This window comes from Micromys minutus (genome assembly GCF_963924665.1).
Source record: "Micromys minutus genome assembly, contig: SCAFFOLD_112, whole genome shotgun sequence".
NCBI classification, from domain to species: domain Eukaryota; kingdom Metazoa; phylum Chordata; class Mammalia; order Rodentia; family Muridae; genus Micromys; species Micromys minutus.
The window spans coordinates 762,158-778,217 of record NW_027667875.1 but is presented as its reverse complement, the minus strand read 5'-3'; the positions used below and the strand labels follow the sequence as shown (position 1 = coordinate 778,217).

Below are 16,060 nucleotides of genomic sequence, written 5' to 3'. Positions count from 1 at the left end.
GATTGGAGAGGGAGGGAGGAGATAACATTTGAAATGTAAATACAGAGAATATTCAATTAAAAAGAGTTAAAAGATGTTCACCACCATATTCAGTAAGACATTATCTTCTCAAATATGTGCAATAAAAGATCACTTTATCCATGTCATGCTCCATTTAAAAATGTGCTTTTTCCATTGGTCCGGCCAAGGTCCCATCCCCCGTACAGGGGAATGTCAGGCAAAGAGGTTGTAGAGGGTGGGGGGACACCCTCATGGACGCAGGGTAGGAATGGGATTGGGAGTTATGGAGGGGAAAGTGGGAAGGAAATAACATTTGAATTGTAAATAAAATATATCCAACAAAAATGTGAAAAATTTGAAATTATGTTTATAGGTATACTAGATATTTTTATCCATATCCTCACAATCTCCTCAGTTAGAAAGCTTTTTTTTCAAGATAGCAAGAAATATTGTAAAAGTTTTAGACATCAGAACTTAGGAAAGAGGCAGCAAGATTGTAGGGGAAAATTCCTAAGGAGTAAAGTGCATCAATTGAAAAGAAAATTTTTCCTGTCTCTCTCATTATTGTCAAATTTGGGAGACAGCTCTAGAGGGTTTTGTAGGCTATTGCTGGGCTATATGATTGCCTAATTCTGATTATGTAGAAAATTTAGAATATTTTTATAATAAATATACATTATTCGGTATTCCAGAAGATATGGTACAATGATGTATATGATCCAAGTGAAATATATAACTATATCAGATCCCAATGAAGAGCTTCCCCTGAACTTGTGTGGGTATAGTCCCAGCCTCATGGTGTCTCTTCTGATGCAGACTACTCTAAATTATCTATTTTTTTCTAGACACCAATTGGTGTCTCCTTTGATGCTACCTGTCTCCAGACCTCCCCCTTTACTCAAATGTCACTTCATTGTCCATTTTTCTTTGTACTAAATACAATTTAGAAGAAACTTCTTATCCTTCTCCCATAAGAATAGGACATGGATGGGCTTACTTAGCTTCTTGACTGCTAGAGATACCCTGTTTCCATTGAACTTCTTTTCATAGTTATAGCCTCTGATGTTGCTCTGAATACTCAAGTGCCAACAGTCTAAGTTATTAATGGTACATCACCTTGCAGTAAACTTAATTTATATAATGGTAGTGTAAAATATAATTTTACTTCAGAGGTGAAATAAGAGTAAATAAATGTTAAGGTTGGACAAAGAACTGCCGCCAATATTACCTTGTAGCTATCATTCAGAGAACAGCTTTTGATGAAACAGGACACACTCACACATATACTCAGATGACACAGGACACATTCACACACATGTACTAGGATGACACAGGACACACTCACACATGTACTCAGATGACATGGGATACACCCACACATATACTCAGAGTGGCCACCTGGTCAGGGCTTCTGGTACCTTCCAGAGGATGAAGCCATAGTCAGTCATCTTGGCTCCTTCTTATGGTGACCAACTGCTATTGCTCAGAATGAATGAAGACATCAATTTAATCATTAAAGTGCAAAGTGTAGCTGTTCACCCAAGACTCCCCATATCAAATTGGTATAACCAGAATGAAATGTCGTTAATTAACAAATTCTGGATTGCCAGTGTTCTTAGTTTTAATCAACATATAATACTTAAAACATATTTATGTAGTAAAATGTGGTAACTTGATAAATGCTTACAATTCATAATCAAATCAGGGTAATGGGCATATCCAACTTCTTAAAAAAGATGGTTTCTTTGTATGTTGTCTGTTCAATAGTTTTGTTTTGTTTTTTAATAGGAAAACAAATGGAAAGAATTCAATTTTTTTTGACAAGCAAAAAAAGTTTTCCTTAAATTTTTGGGTCAATATAGATTTCTTTTCATTCTGGTTTTATTTTCTTCTCTGTTGGTTGATATGTATATTGGGTCTCTCTATAAACTTGGGGTCTATTTCTCCTACACACCTACTGGTGTCTGTTTTGATGCTACCTGTTCCAGACCTTCTCTTTACTCGAATAACTCAGTTACTTTGTAATTACTCTATCTGAATTTTTCAATAGAAAATTTCATTTAGAGGCCTTCTTATCTGTTGGTTTAGCATTTGCTAAAGCATGGTACTTTGACAACTAGACCCTATCTATCTATCTATCCATCTATCTATCTATCTATCTATCTATCTATCTATCTATCTATCTATCTATCTAGATATCCATCTATGTAATACACACACTCACACACACACATGCACACACACACACACACTCACATACCTTTTCAGATTTACTTTTCTCCCATACAGTACATTTGACTTCAGTTTCCCCTCACCAGATAAATTTGCCCAATAAATTTTATACAAATTCTGGGCATGTGTGTATATAAAATATTTTATAATATATTATTTAAAGATTTTTTACCCACCTAAATAACACAATAGAAGAAATAATAGCTTTGTTGCTTTCTGGACATTTACTGTGAAAGAATAAAAAAAAATATAGCCTAACCCCTCCAAGGACCCCAAGCTAAGGGTGATTTAACCCTGTCAGCTAGTCAGGCTGCTGACCATGTGGCCTTAGCCAGATAACTGCTGATAGTCAGATGCCAGCTAGCGAGGATTTATAATTATCTTAATTCCTTATATTGTTTCACAAGAAATATAAAGTTGAGTTTTATATTTGCTTACCTCTTGATTTAGTTTTAACTCATTCCTAAAAAGGTAACAATAAAAGATAAAATAAGAGCAGGCCTTTGGAGCCCTACACCAGAAGTTAGCTCATCTAGAGGCCTGCCTGGAGCCAAATGTCTGGCCAGGCTGCTTGCACAGGTGCTCTCAGTTTAGAGTTGATGGCTGTTTTTCCTAGACAAATCCCTGACTGTGTTTATTGAGCTCAGCTGGTGATAGGGTGCTCATTTCTTTAAATTACAGCTAAAAAAGGTAATATTTATGTAGCTTAACTATATTAAATGTGTGGTTACTTCATGTTTGCTTTGACTGGTTTTAAAAGGTATAAATATGCTCTGTATGTCCTCGTCTTAGATTATTGGCTTATAAGCAACTGGGTATGATTACAAATTTGTAACATTGGTAACCACAGTTTTTTTTTTTAAAACTAGTAACTTGGTCGGAGTCATCCTGGACAACAACACATAGCTTATGCAAAGTGTTTTCCATATGTGGGAAATAGTTTTCTGTGGATACCTCAAAGTTGGAATAATACTTTGTGTTTCTTTAAGAAACAGACATAATAGATATAATTTAACATAATAAAGATATTGAGCTGTGCCATCATGCATTCATATATATATATATATATATATATATATATATATATATATATATATATATATAAACTTGCAGCCAAACTTTGTGGAATAAATGTAGTAAACTTGGTATTGATTTTTTTAAAAAAAGATCATTTACACTGTTAAAAAATTAGTTTTCTGTGAGAGTTTCTTGAAACTCAAATCTCGAAATGTATGGCTACCTTGGATAGAAACAAACAATAAGGGGCAGATTAGAAACCCATGTCTACTCCAGTGGTGTTGAATGTCACTGACAGGGTGAAGTCTTATTTTCTAAAACTGGGGACAAGGTGGATGGTCTCAATGTTATCTGGAACTTAACAGAGCACAGTCCTGTTAGGGTTGACGTATGAAGAACGTTTAGGAGGAGGGATAAAATGTTTGAGGTGCGACAGATAGACCCAGTGAGTGAGTCCCTCAAGTTAGGCAGCAGTGGGTGTCAAGAGAATCCTTAAAGGTCTCTGCCATTTAGGAGAGAGGGATGAGCGCCAGTTGTCTGGAGGGGATAGAAGAATTTGGTCTCCAGTGTTGACAGGCAGTGGACAAGTTTCAGTGTGAGGTCGAGGTAGATGGTGGACAGCAAAATTCCATAGGAGAGAACTGAGGTGGCAAAGTAACAGGGTGAGTAAACGATCTGGGAGGGGAGAGCATTTAGGTGAGAGGCCAGGAGTTAGGACCGGATGCCCATACATGAGTTCAAAAGGTGAGGCCTGGAGACATCGCTTGGGGAGAGCTTGCACTTTGAAAAGAGACAGAGGTAAGAGTTTTACTCAGTCAAGGTGAAGTTTCAGTGTCAGCTGCACAAGGGTGGGTTTTAGAGTGGGTGGTTCTTTCTACTTCACCTGAAGATTGAGGGTGGTGGGGAATTTGAAAATGTCAGGGAATGTCAGATTTTGAGAGATTTGGGAGGTAAACTCAGTGGGACCATTGTCTGACTGCAAGAAAGCTGGGACACTGATTCAGGGGATGATCTCTCAGAGAAGGAGATTAGAGACTGTCTGAGCCCTTTTGTTAGTTGTGGGAAATGCCTCTACCCACCCCAAGAAGGTATCTCCCAAGAATAGGAGGTACATGGCACGTCTGACAGTGGGCATGTGAGTAAAGTAAAGTTGCCAGTCGGTTCCAGGAAGAGAACCTCGGGCCTGATGGGTAGAAAAGGAGGCGCTAGATTATTTCGAGTTGAAGTCTGATGCCTGGCAGATTCTGCAAGAAACAGTGATAATTTTAAGAAACTTAAATCTTCAGGAGTAGGCTGTGGATGGGTCTTAACAAAATAACAACTCTTGGCTGTTAGGATGGAAGTGTTGGTGAAGACAAGACAGTTTGACAAGTGTCAGGGGGTTAATAGTTTCCTGTCTGTCTTGGAAAAACCTCTTGGAGTTTTAGAAAATATACCAGTTTTAAGGCTGCTCTGTGGAGACTGGTCAGGAGGAAGGTTATGAATCTGTCTCTGGATAAAATAGCACCTGCGGAGTAATGATCCCATTGGGGATCTTGGTCTGGTACTACCTCAGATCAAATTGGGTATGTTCCATCTCATTGATGGATCTTGTCTGCATGCATTTTTGCCTACTCCCAAACCTGCTGTCATTTCTCAGGAATTAAATTATTAGTAACGGTCATATGTACCTCATGGAATGTCAAACTGTAAGATTGGGCCATGTATTAGAACTGTTTAATAAAGAGTTGGAGGTGTAGGAACCCAGTCTGCTTTCTATTTTGGAGAGTTGATTTAGTGAGGTACGTGGACATAGAGTAGCCCATTGACACCGGCCACCTCATTTATCAGAAGTACAGGTGCTGGGCCAGGTGTCTTTGGAAATGAAGAATTTGGTGGGAGTTTGGCTGTGGCCTTGGAGCAGGTAATGGGAGGAGTAAAACTAGGCACCAAGGTAGATCGACCTGCAGCTTGCACCAGCAGAGAGCCAGTGTGTGTGGAGATGGGGTGGGGTTAGGGGTGTGGTGCAGAAGAGGACGAGAGAAGGCGGGAAGGGGTCCTCAGGGTGGGTGGTGTGTCACACTCGAGTGTGAGTCCAGTGGTGGAGGAGAGGAGGGTTCTGGAAAGTTTAGAGTAGCAGGAGTGGAAGCTGAGGAGGTAGTATGTATTTTGCCTCGGAGAGGGAGTGGCTTGTTAGCTGGTATGAGAGCTGTGCTGTCATCTGCTGTTTGCCTCATTGCTAAAAGGAGTTGGGTGGGGCTACAAGAGAAACACAGAGAAGGGCTAGAGCAGAGATAGATAAATGCCTGTACACAGGGAACCACTTATCCATTTACCAGATAGTTGGCAGTATGAGTGAAGGTCTCATAAAATTAACAAGTCTAGGGTGCCATCTTGTGGCCAATTTGAGTCATTGTGTAATGAATATTGAGTCCAAATATTATTGCAGAGGCGTATCAATTTTAGATGTCTGTCCTCAGCTGGGGCATTAGTTTTAGATATTTGAAAAATATTTCCAAGAGATATCCCAGTGGGGAGCCCAGTGATACCTTCTGAGACATTGAGTTGCCCATTGGGAAGGGGGAGCTATTGAGTTATCTCAACTAATGTCCCAGTAGATAAACTCAATAGAGAGGAAAACATCCACCTCCTACCAGAGGTCTGAGTTGTCACTCCCCACCAGACCTGGACTTCTGTAAGAGCCCTTAGGGGGTAAAAATTAAGGAGCGTTCCCGAGAAGGTCAATGTCTATTTTGGACCTTGGCTGCAGAGAACTAACCCTCCTTGCCCACAAAGGCTGGCCAAACCTTGTTTGTGAAATTGGGGGTTCTCTTTTCCAACTGGAGTTGTAAGATCTATTAATCTGCTCTTTTAATTTGCTGGTGTTTGTGTGGGAACCTTAGCCACAATCTGATATCAGGAAAAGTGAAATTGTGTGGTGTGTAGCTGACCTGCCTTAGTGGCCCATGTGGCACATGGTGGGCCACAGTGGGCAGCGGCCCACGAGTATGTCCAGTGGCCTCAGTAGCAGCAGCGAATCACATGGTGGAGACTGTGGCAGTGGGTGGGTGGAGGTGGCAGCATGAGTGGTGTTTATCTGCTGCCTGGGAGGTGGTGCAAAATCGCTAGGCAGTGGTGTCAGCAGTTAAGGGAACCAGGCAGCTGCATTGCCATGCAAGGACCCAAGGTCAGGCAGATCTGGAAAAAATCTAAGATCACCGTACAGACTCCCACTCTCATTAATTAGAATTCTGGGCTCACTCTAACTACACAAAACCTGCTTGGTCCCACGTGGAGAGGTTTAATAGACTGAAGGAACAGGGGTTGGGGTCAAGAGGAAAGAGAAAGAAGGGGGAGAGAGAGAGAGAGAGAGAGAGAGAGAGAGAGAGAGAGAGAGAGAAAGAGAGAGAGAGAGAGAGAGAGAGAGACACAGAGAGAGAGAGAGACAGACAGAGAGACAGAGAGACAGAAAGAAGGGTAGGATGGTTCTGTCTTTTATGGGGTAGTGACATCATTTACTTAAAGGTGAAGGTGGGCTTCTGAACCTGTGAGTCCTGGGAATGCTTGGCTGTTTCCATGGTGATGGATGTGCCAGGTCCCTGTCACCTGTGGGTGGTGCCATTTCTGAGGATAGGAGCTATCCTGATGCCAACAATATTAATTTTTGATTCTTCTTCTGCTATTTTGCTTTTGTCTTTCATATATGGAGTTCTAAAATTTGACGATGGGTGTGTGTTTGTTCTCACAGCTAGGCCTTTCCTGGCCTGAGATGCTATGAGAAATAGAAAGAGAAGGTACATTGTCCCCGGGGGTAGGCAGAGAATTGCAGTCAGTACCGACAGAGGTGGAGAGCAGCAGGTCTTTCCCATGCTTCCGTGAAAAATCAGCATGCCAGGGGCCCCTTCATACCCTTTTTCCTTTCACTATCTTTATTCTGGCTGGAATTCATCTGAAAGCTCCTGAAACTTTTGTATAAAGAACTGGGAAGGTTCTAGAGACCTGCATCTGCTCCATTTTATTCCATAGTTCAAATATATCCTATGTACTAGTAAATAAAATTGCTTTTTCAGATAAACCTCTCTTACCTCAATTACTGGGGCTTGAACCTAGGGCTTTAAGCAGGTTGTGAGATATATCACTAACCATTTTGTACTTTTCATTTTGAGACAGGATGTTACTAAGTTGCCTAGAAAGGCTTTGAACTGAGATCTTCCTGTCTCATCCTATTGTTGGCTTTACAGGCCCGTATTACCATGCCTAATATTTTTTAACTCAGTTATGCTAAAATATTTATAAATGGTTGAGTGATCTCTATCTAAAATGATTGCTTTTGATTTTGGATTTTTTTAATTGGAATATTTGTGGGTATATAATGAGATACAGAGGTGGGACCCAAGTATAAGCATGATTACAATATTATTTCATTTATATAGTCTGGTGGGATTTTTAATATTTTTGGTCTACATGTGTTTAGAGTACAACCTTCCACACTGAGGTCATATGAGAAATTTCCCCTGGTGACATCTTGAAGCTACTCAATAAGCTTCTGATTTTGAAACATTTGGATATTAAGGATTTTTATTTATTTACTTAAGTTTTAGATTACGGTTGCTTGGTCTGTCATGTAATATTGTATAATAATTGATTAATACATCAATTTAATGATATACTATGTACTGTAATGCTATTTTTTTCTTCCATAGTTTGTTCTCATTGTATGCTAGTTCTTCTCGGAGAATAGAGCTCTAAATCATGTGACAGTACTAGTTCCTTGATTCTGTTGTGTCTCGCAGGTAACTTTTGTCATTGATGTTGATAGAAAACTCAGTATTCCTACAGGGGCTATTTACATTGGGTTGGGTAGGTATGAGAGAAAGTGACTAGGCATGACACAGTATCTCAGGCTTGGCTCCAGCTCCTGGGTACTCCAGGAACGATTACAGCTATTGCTGCTATAGCAAACCTGAGATGAACAGGAGAGAGAGAGAATTTCCTAGAAACTTTAGAGATTAGCTGAGAAGTCTGCTTGACTAGAGCCAGAGCTGACAAATGGCGTTCTGGCAGAGAGGAGGACAACAGGAGCCCAGCACTCTCCTTCTCACCTTGCAGTCTCCTGGTGTCCATGAGCAATGTGTAACCCAACTGGAAGCCTGAAGTCAAGGGCATCCTTTGCTCTGGTCCATATGGTCAGCCTCCTGTGCACAGAGCTCAGGTAGAAAATGGCTCTGAGGTGAATGGAGGTTCTCCAGCATAGTTAGGCTTAAAGGTGTTTTAGGACCTGCAGATGTTCTTTCTTCTTTTAGATGTTCATCTGGGAAGCTCAGTGTGTCTCCTGGACAGGTACTGCCTGCCAGGATGTCAATTCCTTTTACTCTGAGTATTTGCATGTTAGGAAGTAGTTTGTAGATAAATTAGTAAAAATTTATTTATAAATTAGATGAATTAGTTAAAAAGCATTTCAACATGCTGTCTGTGTGGAGTGCCTGTCAATTTACCCCTTCCAAGGAACTGCATGTACTTTCTTGTGGGGAGCCGAATGTGGACGCCATTACAAGATGGAGCTGGCTCCCTCAAGGTTTGAGGTAAACAACTCCATATATAGTAATGCTCTTGTCAGCTAAGGCACTGCACCCTGCGCATGCCCAGTACAAAACCTATCTCTGGCCAATCCCGAGGCCTCTGGTGTCAGCAGACTGGTGACAACCAATCATGGCAGGCCCGGTACGCGCTTCTCCCTATATAAGAGGACAGCCATGGTAGTTCAGGGCCTCTTGCTTCCTTCTCTCCCCTTCAACCAAGAGGCTCCCACAATAAAGCGTGATCTGAGAAGGGGTGGTGGTCTTTTTTTCTCCCTGGTCAAGGAGCACACCACATTGTTCCATTGTCTCAGACTCAGGTCTTCCTTTTAAATGGGGTGCTAATGTTTCTAGATGAGTGGTGGCTTGCTCTTTGACACCTCAGATAAAGAGGAGCTGAGGGAGCAGCTGGACATGCATTCAATCATCATCTCCTGTGTCAACGAGGAGCCTCTCTTTACTGCAGACCAGGTATGGAGGTGAAGCCTGGGCCTGAGAGCCACTTCTTACACTGGCAGCAAATGAAGCTTGTCAGAATACTCTCCTTTCCTGTAGAATAGTGTAGGCAGTGCTGGCTTGACATTGAGGGTTCAATGGAGAGGTGAAACAAGCTGTCTACTGTCCAAGGAAGATTATGTTTTTGAATTGGGAAGATTTCCAGGCTAGTCACAGTCTGTGATTGATTACAAGTAACAGAGGGTTAGTGTTTAAACCAAAATTTAAAAAAAAAAAAAAAACTTAAGAAATTTCTGCTTTTTACAAGGTTACCCAAACATGATTGGACTGGAATATTTGTTTGTTTTGAGCAAAGGTCTCCTTACATACCTTGGCTGGCCTGGAACTCCCTTCGCAGACAAAGGTGTTCTCAGACTATGGAGACCCCTCTGCCTTTCCCTCCTGAGTGCTTGAAATCAAAGATCTGAGCTGCCCAGCTTGGCCCGAGCAGGCTCCTTTCTGTAGAACCCTGGGTAAGAATTTTTAACAAACAATAAAAGTGTTTGTTATATTCTGTAGACAGAAGCTGGCATTATACCTGTGGGGTGTGGTAGTAATATCAAAGTCATCTTGAAACCAGCTGAGTCAGCCCTGCCATTGAGCACTCCTCCTGCACCTGTACTGTTGCCAGAGTGGGACATGGCTGTTTAGGCTGCCCAGCTGTGCATTCTGTCACCTTTTATTTTTAGTCAGGGAAGAGAAGGTCAGTAAGAAGATATGTTATGGCTAGGTCAGAGGAGTGCGTGTGCACGGCAGGAATGTCTTTCAGATTTCCTGATTACATTTGTAGTTGGATTGTTCTAGGCTTAGGCAACTGTGGTGCTAATAAGAAAGGTAATGACAGTTCAGAATGCACTGTGGCACTGAACAGTCTCAGTCCCCAAGAAATATGCTGGATCCCATGTTGTTTCTGTTTTTAAGGTTTACAGACTCCCCTGCTACAGCCTCCTGGAATGTCTTACTGTACTGTTCACATTGCTATATGGGGAGGCTTCCTTCCTACTCAGCATGGTCCCTCTTGGGTTGGCTTTTACTATCCCCAGCTGAAGAGCTACATGTAACATTCATTGATGCCTAGGTTCTTTCAGATGTACTCACTGTGTTTTACATCAACATTGAAGTGCATTTTTATATGTTTCTTAATTTTAAATGCCCTCCCATTCCCTTTTAGGTAGTGAGTATCTTTCTCTTCCCTTTAAAGTTTCTACTTCCCTTTTCTCTTAATCTGGAATCAGACAAGGTAGAGTTGTAAGGCTTGACTCATACTGAATATTAAAGTAGGTCCTGGTGTAATTAAAGCTAGGTTCATTTCTGGAGTCTTCCTTCTTCTCGAAGCTTTTTTCTGTCTGATTCTGGTTTTGGTAATTTAAAAATACCCCATTTGTCCTTCACTGAATTAATAAATGAAATTCTTTTTCTGCTAGAGAGCTGACTTCCTGTTCTATTTGTGAATATTTTTATGTATATTACATTTTGTAAGTTTTTGTCAAATTAATGTAGAATACATTGAAGTTGAGCACACTTGTGTGGTTTATAGTACATTTTCCAGTATTTACCATCTTTCAACTCTAGCTATGATCTGCGTATGAGTAAATTACAGCACATTTTTTTCAGACACATGAAGATCTGCTAGGGTCTGTTGAGTAGCAGTAGACATACAAGATCATATTTTATTTAATTTTGTGTTCATATATTATAAATTCCATAAGCAGTGTTCACTTCTACATGTGCTTCCTGTACATACTACGCATTTAACATCCCTCTACTCAGGTAATCTGGTAAGTACTGTGACACAATCAGTTATTTTCTTGGTTAATTTATTTGATTAACAGCAATGTACATGTTTTGGAAGGTTATTGAAATTGAAGAAATGATGCAGGAATCACCAGACCCAGAAGATGAGGAGACCCCCACACAGTCAGACCGCCTCTACATGCTCTCCCAGGAGATTCAAACTCTTAAGAGTTCTAGCATGAGCAGCTATGAAGAGCATAAGAGACCCTCCTTATGTCAGCCTCAATGCCTTCTGTCTACATTCAACACAAAATGGCACGTCTCCAGAAAGCTTTAATTTTCTTGGGTCCTCTGGCCATAAGTTCTGTGCACATACTTTGGCCATTGTGCAGGACTCTGTTGCATTTTCCTCAAGCCCTGGACTGGTTTGTTTTTGGGAGAATTTTCTGCAGTCTGGGGTGCTTCAACAGCCTGAGTTTATTTCCTGGTTGTTCTGATAAGGTCTGAGGTTTGGCTTCTCTCAAGCCTCCTCCCTGGCCTGTGGCTGGCCATCCTTTCCCTGGGCTTCCTTCTGTATGTACCAGTGTTCCATGCTTCTTCGTCTTCCTGTGAGATATTGGTCACATTAGATTGAGAACCGGCTTGTGCCTCATTTTAACTTAGTCATCTCTGTAAATATTCCAAACACTGGTTTATTCTGTGCTCCTGTGAGTTAAGACTTCAACATGCATTTTCTGGAGAGAAACTTTAGCTTATAAAAAGCAAGATAGTAATGTATTTATTGAAAAGAATTCCTAAGTTTACGAACAGTTGTCTTTGATGTAGCTTTGAAGAATTTGGGGAAGTGAGATTTCTTTAGAGTTGGATCTGTGTCTGGATTTGACAGCACTGGACTGTAAGTACCAGGTGGCTGGTTGTCAAGAAGAGGTCCTGAATAGCCATACCCAGCATGGGATTGCTCTGAGACTGGCAGCTGATGCATCATGATTATTGATTGCCAGGCCAGGTTCCCTCCTGGGTAAGATCCCATTATGATCTGGGCTTGTATCTATGTTTTTTTGTTTTTTGTTTTTTTGTTTTTTTTTTTTTTTTACTTTTAAAATGCACTTTAATTGGATTTTCTCTGGTCAGTGTTAACATGGTACATCAGGGACTCTAGGGGAGGGCTGGTGACTACTGCTGGTACATTGGTTTTAATTTCAAAAAAGGGAGAGGTTTTGATAATGACAGCTTGACTGTCAGCTTGGGGGAAGGGTTAGAGTAAAACAAAAAGTGCTCCTAGACAACACCCCTCTTGGAGGACAGAGCTGTCACAACGTTAGTGTAAAGACTGCAGGGTCGCACTGTGCCATGGAATGTCTGTCTGGGTCTCAGGGACCAGGTGCCCTATGACAGGGCAGACACATGGTTCCCGATCTCCCAGGTCTGCTGCTAGGAAATCAAAGACAGAATCACCTCATGGTGTTAGGAATCTGGAATATAAAAATCATCTTAGCTAGAAAAGAACATCCGATTAGAGCCAGCCAGAGAAGGAGAAGATATGGAGGTGATTTCTGTGTCACTGACACAGGTGGCCCAATGACAGTGGATCATGAGAGAGTGATGGTCAACTCAGTCTGGATCACAGACTCCCTGTTCTGACCGTGGGAGCTGTCCACTTTTTCCAATATCCTCTAAGTGGGCTTCAGTTAGTTTGTGCTTCCCTTTGGTTTGACACATAAGGAGACAGTGGACATGGCTGTCACTTGTCTACAACTGAGAACAGGTGAAGGCAGATGCCAGGCTTGACCCTCATTGAGGTGGTGCTTTGAGTATGGGGCCAGGCAGGCTGGGCACTGCCACTGGCCTCCCTTCTGTGGTGGAGGGACAGAAGGCTGGAGATGGAGGCTGCCGTGCCCCCACCCAACCTCTCTCCAACTGTGGCAATAGGCCTAACTGGCAGATGACACAGGAAAAACAGCAAAATTCTAACTTGGTCCATCTCTGAAGGTGGAGAAGATCAGATGGTTACTAAAATAATCAATTTCTCAATCGAGTCTGAGCATTGGAGGTGGAGGCTCACCCGGGGCAGGCACAGTCAGCTGGGCTGAGCACAGGCTCAGGATGGACAAAAATCTTGTCCTCAGAGAAGACTGCATCGGAAGAAGCTGGTCCTCCTCTGCCACTCCACTGTGATCTTGAGTCTATGGCTGCTCCCCTGAGTGCTGTTCCCTTCCAACATTTTGTCCATTTTTGCTTTGTTATCCCTGGTGAGAGTGAAAAATGCATTCTCCACATTGATGTTGGCCTTCGCACTGGTCTCCATTAACTTGATCCCATAGTCGAGCGCCAGCTTTTCTCCTTGTTCCTTGGACACCTGTCTCTTGTCATTCACGTCACACTTGTTCCCCAGTATCATCTTCTCCACATTTGCCGAGGCATGCTCCTCAATGTTCCGAATCCAATTCCGGATGTTGTTGAAGGACTTCTCATTGGTAATGTCATAGACCAGCATGATACCCATGGCACCCCTGTAGTAGGCTGTCGTGATTGTCCAAAACCGCTCCTGGCCGGCCGTGTCCCATATTTGCAGTTTAATCCTCTTGCCATCAAGCTCTATGGTAATCGTAGGTCTTCGCCATATTATACTCTCTTCTGTATCTATGTTTTGACCAAAGATCTGAGGCTGGCCTACCTTAATCTTTGTGTATTATGTGGCTTCTTATTAACCTTCTGAAAATTTTCTGACACAGAACATTTTTTTCTCTGATATGATTTGGCCACAATTTGGTCTGTAGATAAGCCATTAGCCCTGCTGGAGTACTAAATCCAAAATCCAGTCTTGATATATAAGATATGGAAAGTATGTATTAGTTAAGCTAGCATTCCGAAAAATTTCCTTAGACTGGGTGGCTTAGACAGTGGAACTTACCGTATCTGAACTTTGTGGGCCAGAGGTTAAAATTCAACTCCTTGGCTTGTGGCTGGGGATAGCTGTGTTTCTCCTTGGTTTTCAGGAAGTGATGTCTGTTCTCTCCATTCTGTAAAGATAGTGGTTACATTGGATTACAGTAACCTCACTTTTGTTTTATGACTTTTGTAAACGCTTCCCTCCAGCTCATTCTGTCTCATTTCAAGGTGCAGACAGTAGGGCTTCAGCGATAGCCCCCTGGCTCTCCTGCTTTGGAGTGCTGGGGAAGAACCGAAGTGATTGTCATGGACTGTCCCTCCTTTCATCCTCCTGAGGATTGAGCTAGCATTTTATTTGATCCTTTCTGACTGTTTCTTGTCCCTGCCAGCTTGCTTGTCACTCTGAGTCCCTTCACTCTGCTTTTGTGTCTGTTCTTTTCCTCAGACCAGCTCATTTCAGTCTTGGCTATAGTACTTTCCTGGGATGCTTGATTCATACATATAAAAATAGATAAAGTTTTCATCTCGGCTGAGTACTTTACTCATCTCTACTCATATGTACCCACCAGAGCGTCATAGTTTCTGAGAAGATCCCAAACACTCAGTATAATTGCTTAGACTTTGATTTGTCCTTTAGTTTAAAGCACCCGTTATGCTGCCGTGAAACAATCCAGTCTCAATGTTCCCTGTACTTTGTTTCTGGCCACAGGAGTGAAAAGGCTGTCAGTGTCTGAGCTAAAGGAACTGCTGGAAGAAATTGAGACAGCTATTAAAGTGTACTCTGAGGAGCTGGTGCAGCAGTTTTCGCTGAGAGATGAACTGGAGTTTGCGAAGGAACTGGAAAACAGCTTTATTTCTGTACTTATTGAGGTGCAGAACAAGCAGAAAGAACACAAAGAGACAGCCAAAAAGAAGAAGAAGCTCAAAAATGGCCCCTCACAGGATGGGAGGAATGAGAGAAGTCACATGCCCGGCACAGTAAGTGATGTGAGCAGGAAGCACCTGATGCTGTTCACAGGTAGCCGCAGCACAGCTGGTCAGCAGTGGGTCTGGCAGGTCACACCTGTGCACCCATGGGGCTCTGTTAGAACATGCTTCCTCAGTTCCTCCACAAAGGTGTTTCTCAGTGATGCTTACTTACTGTGGTCTCTGGATACCTCTGCACCTCAGTGTGCAGGGGGGCAGTCCATGGAAGAAGAGAAGAAACAGGACGATGCCTTCAAGCAGAGGACTGGCCAGTGGTCACTTCTTATTACCTCAGAATGATAGTAGAAATCAGTTTGGCTGGCATGCTCATGAGTGGTTTTGGTTTCTTACTTGTGCTTAGCTCTGGGGGTTGTATTATAAGAAATGAAGAGAGTGCTTTTAGAGATAGCTGAGAACTGTGCCAAACATAAATGAAACAAGTTCCTACAGACTCATCAGAGGGTAGGAGTGGCAGTTGTGTGACATCAGCCACTCGGCTGTGTAGTTAGCTGATGTGGGTGGCTGGCAGATGAGGAACATTGGAATATTTAAAACCTCAAGCCTTCATAAAAGGTATTTTGTTTTCTAAAGTGATTTCATTGGAAAAGCTTCATCATAAATATTACCAGTCAGTTCTGTACCTTTTTTTGGGTGACCAGTGGGGTACTGTATAGTGCCACCCTGACTTCATATATGAGCAAATGTTGGTTCTGTTTTTAGAGTAGAAAGGATGGGTAAGGTGATTCATTTTTCTAAAATGTACATTTTTGCCAATCACAATATAACACAGTAATACATGTCACAAACTAGTCCTTATAGTTTAAAAGAATACATGTTTTCTCTTTAATTAAGTCCTTAATTTCGTTCTTTATTTCTTCTTTGACCCTTCTATGGTTTCACAGAGCATTGTTTAGTTTCCATGTGTATGTGGGATTTTTGTTTTCTTTGTTGTTGTTAAAGACCAGCCTTAGATCATGGTGAGCTGAGAGGATGCATGGGAGTATTTCAGTCTTCTTATATCGATTGAGGCTTGTTCTGTGTCAAATTATGTGGTCAGTTTTCGAGAAGGTGCCATGGGGTGCTGAGAAGAAGGTGTATTCTTTTACTTTAGGATATGTTCTGTAGATATCTATTAATTCCAGTTGGTTCATAGTCTCTACTAGTTTTGCAGT

General features: G+C 41.8%; 2 protein-coding genes across 2 annotated transcripts; one reads left to right on the top strand and one right to left on the bottom strand.

Moving 5' to 3' along the window:
• Positions 1-8,937: 8,937 nt before the first annotated feature.
• On the top strand, positions 8,938-15,188 carry LOC308416110 (fasciculation and elongation protein zeta-2-like; the record flags this gene model as incomplete). The annotated part of the gene is made up of 4 exons (XM_080942589.1): positions 8,938-8,949; positions 9,159-9,275; positions 11,152-11,290; positions 14,632-15,188. 4 exons carry the CDS (start codon positions 8,938-8,940, stop codon positions 15,186-15,188), a joined length of 825 nt encoding a protein of 274 aa, XP_080798715.1.
• LOC308416101 (ras-related protein Rab-8A-like) lies at positions 13,156-14,499 on the bottom strand (the record flags this gene model as incomplete). Its single annotated transcript, XM_080942586.1, has 3 exons — positions 13,156-13,673; positions 13,945-14,053; positions 14,485-14,499. 3 exons carry the CDS (start codon positions 14,497-14,499, stop codon positions 13,156-13,158), a joined length of 642 nt encoding a protein of 213 aa, XP_080798712.1.
• Positions 15,189-16,060: the final 872 nt, after the last annotated feature.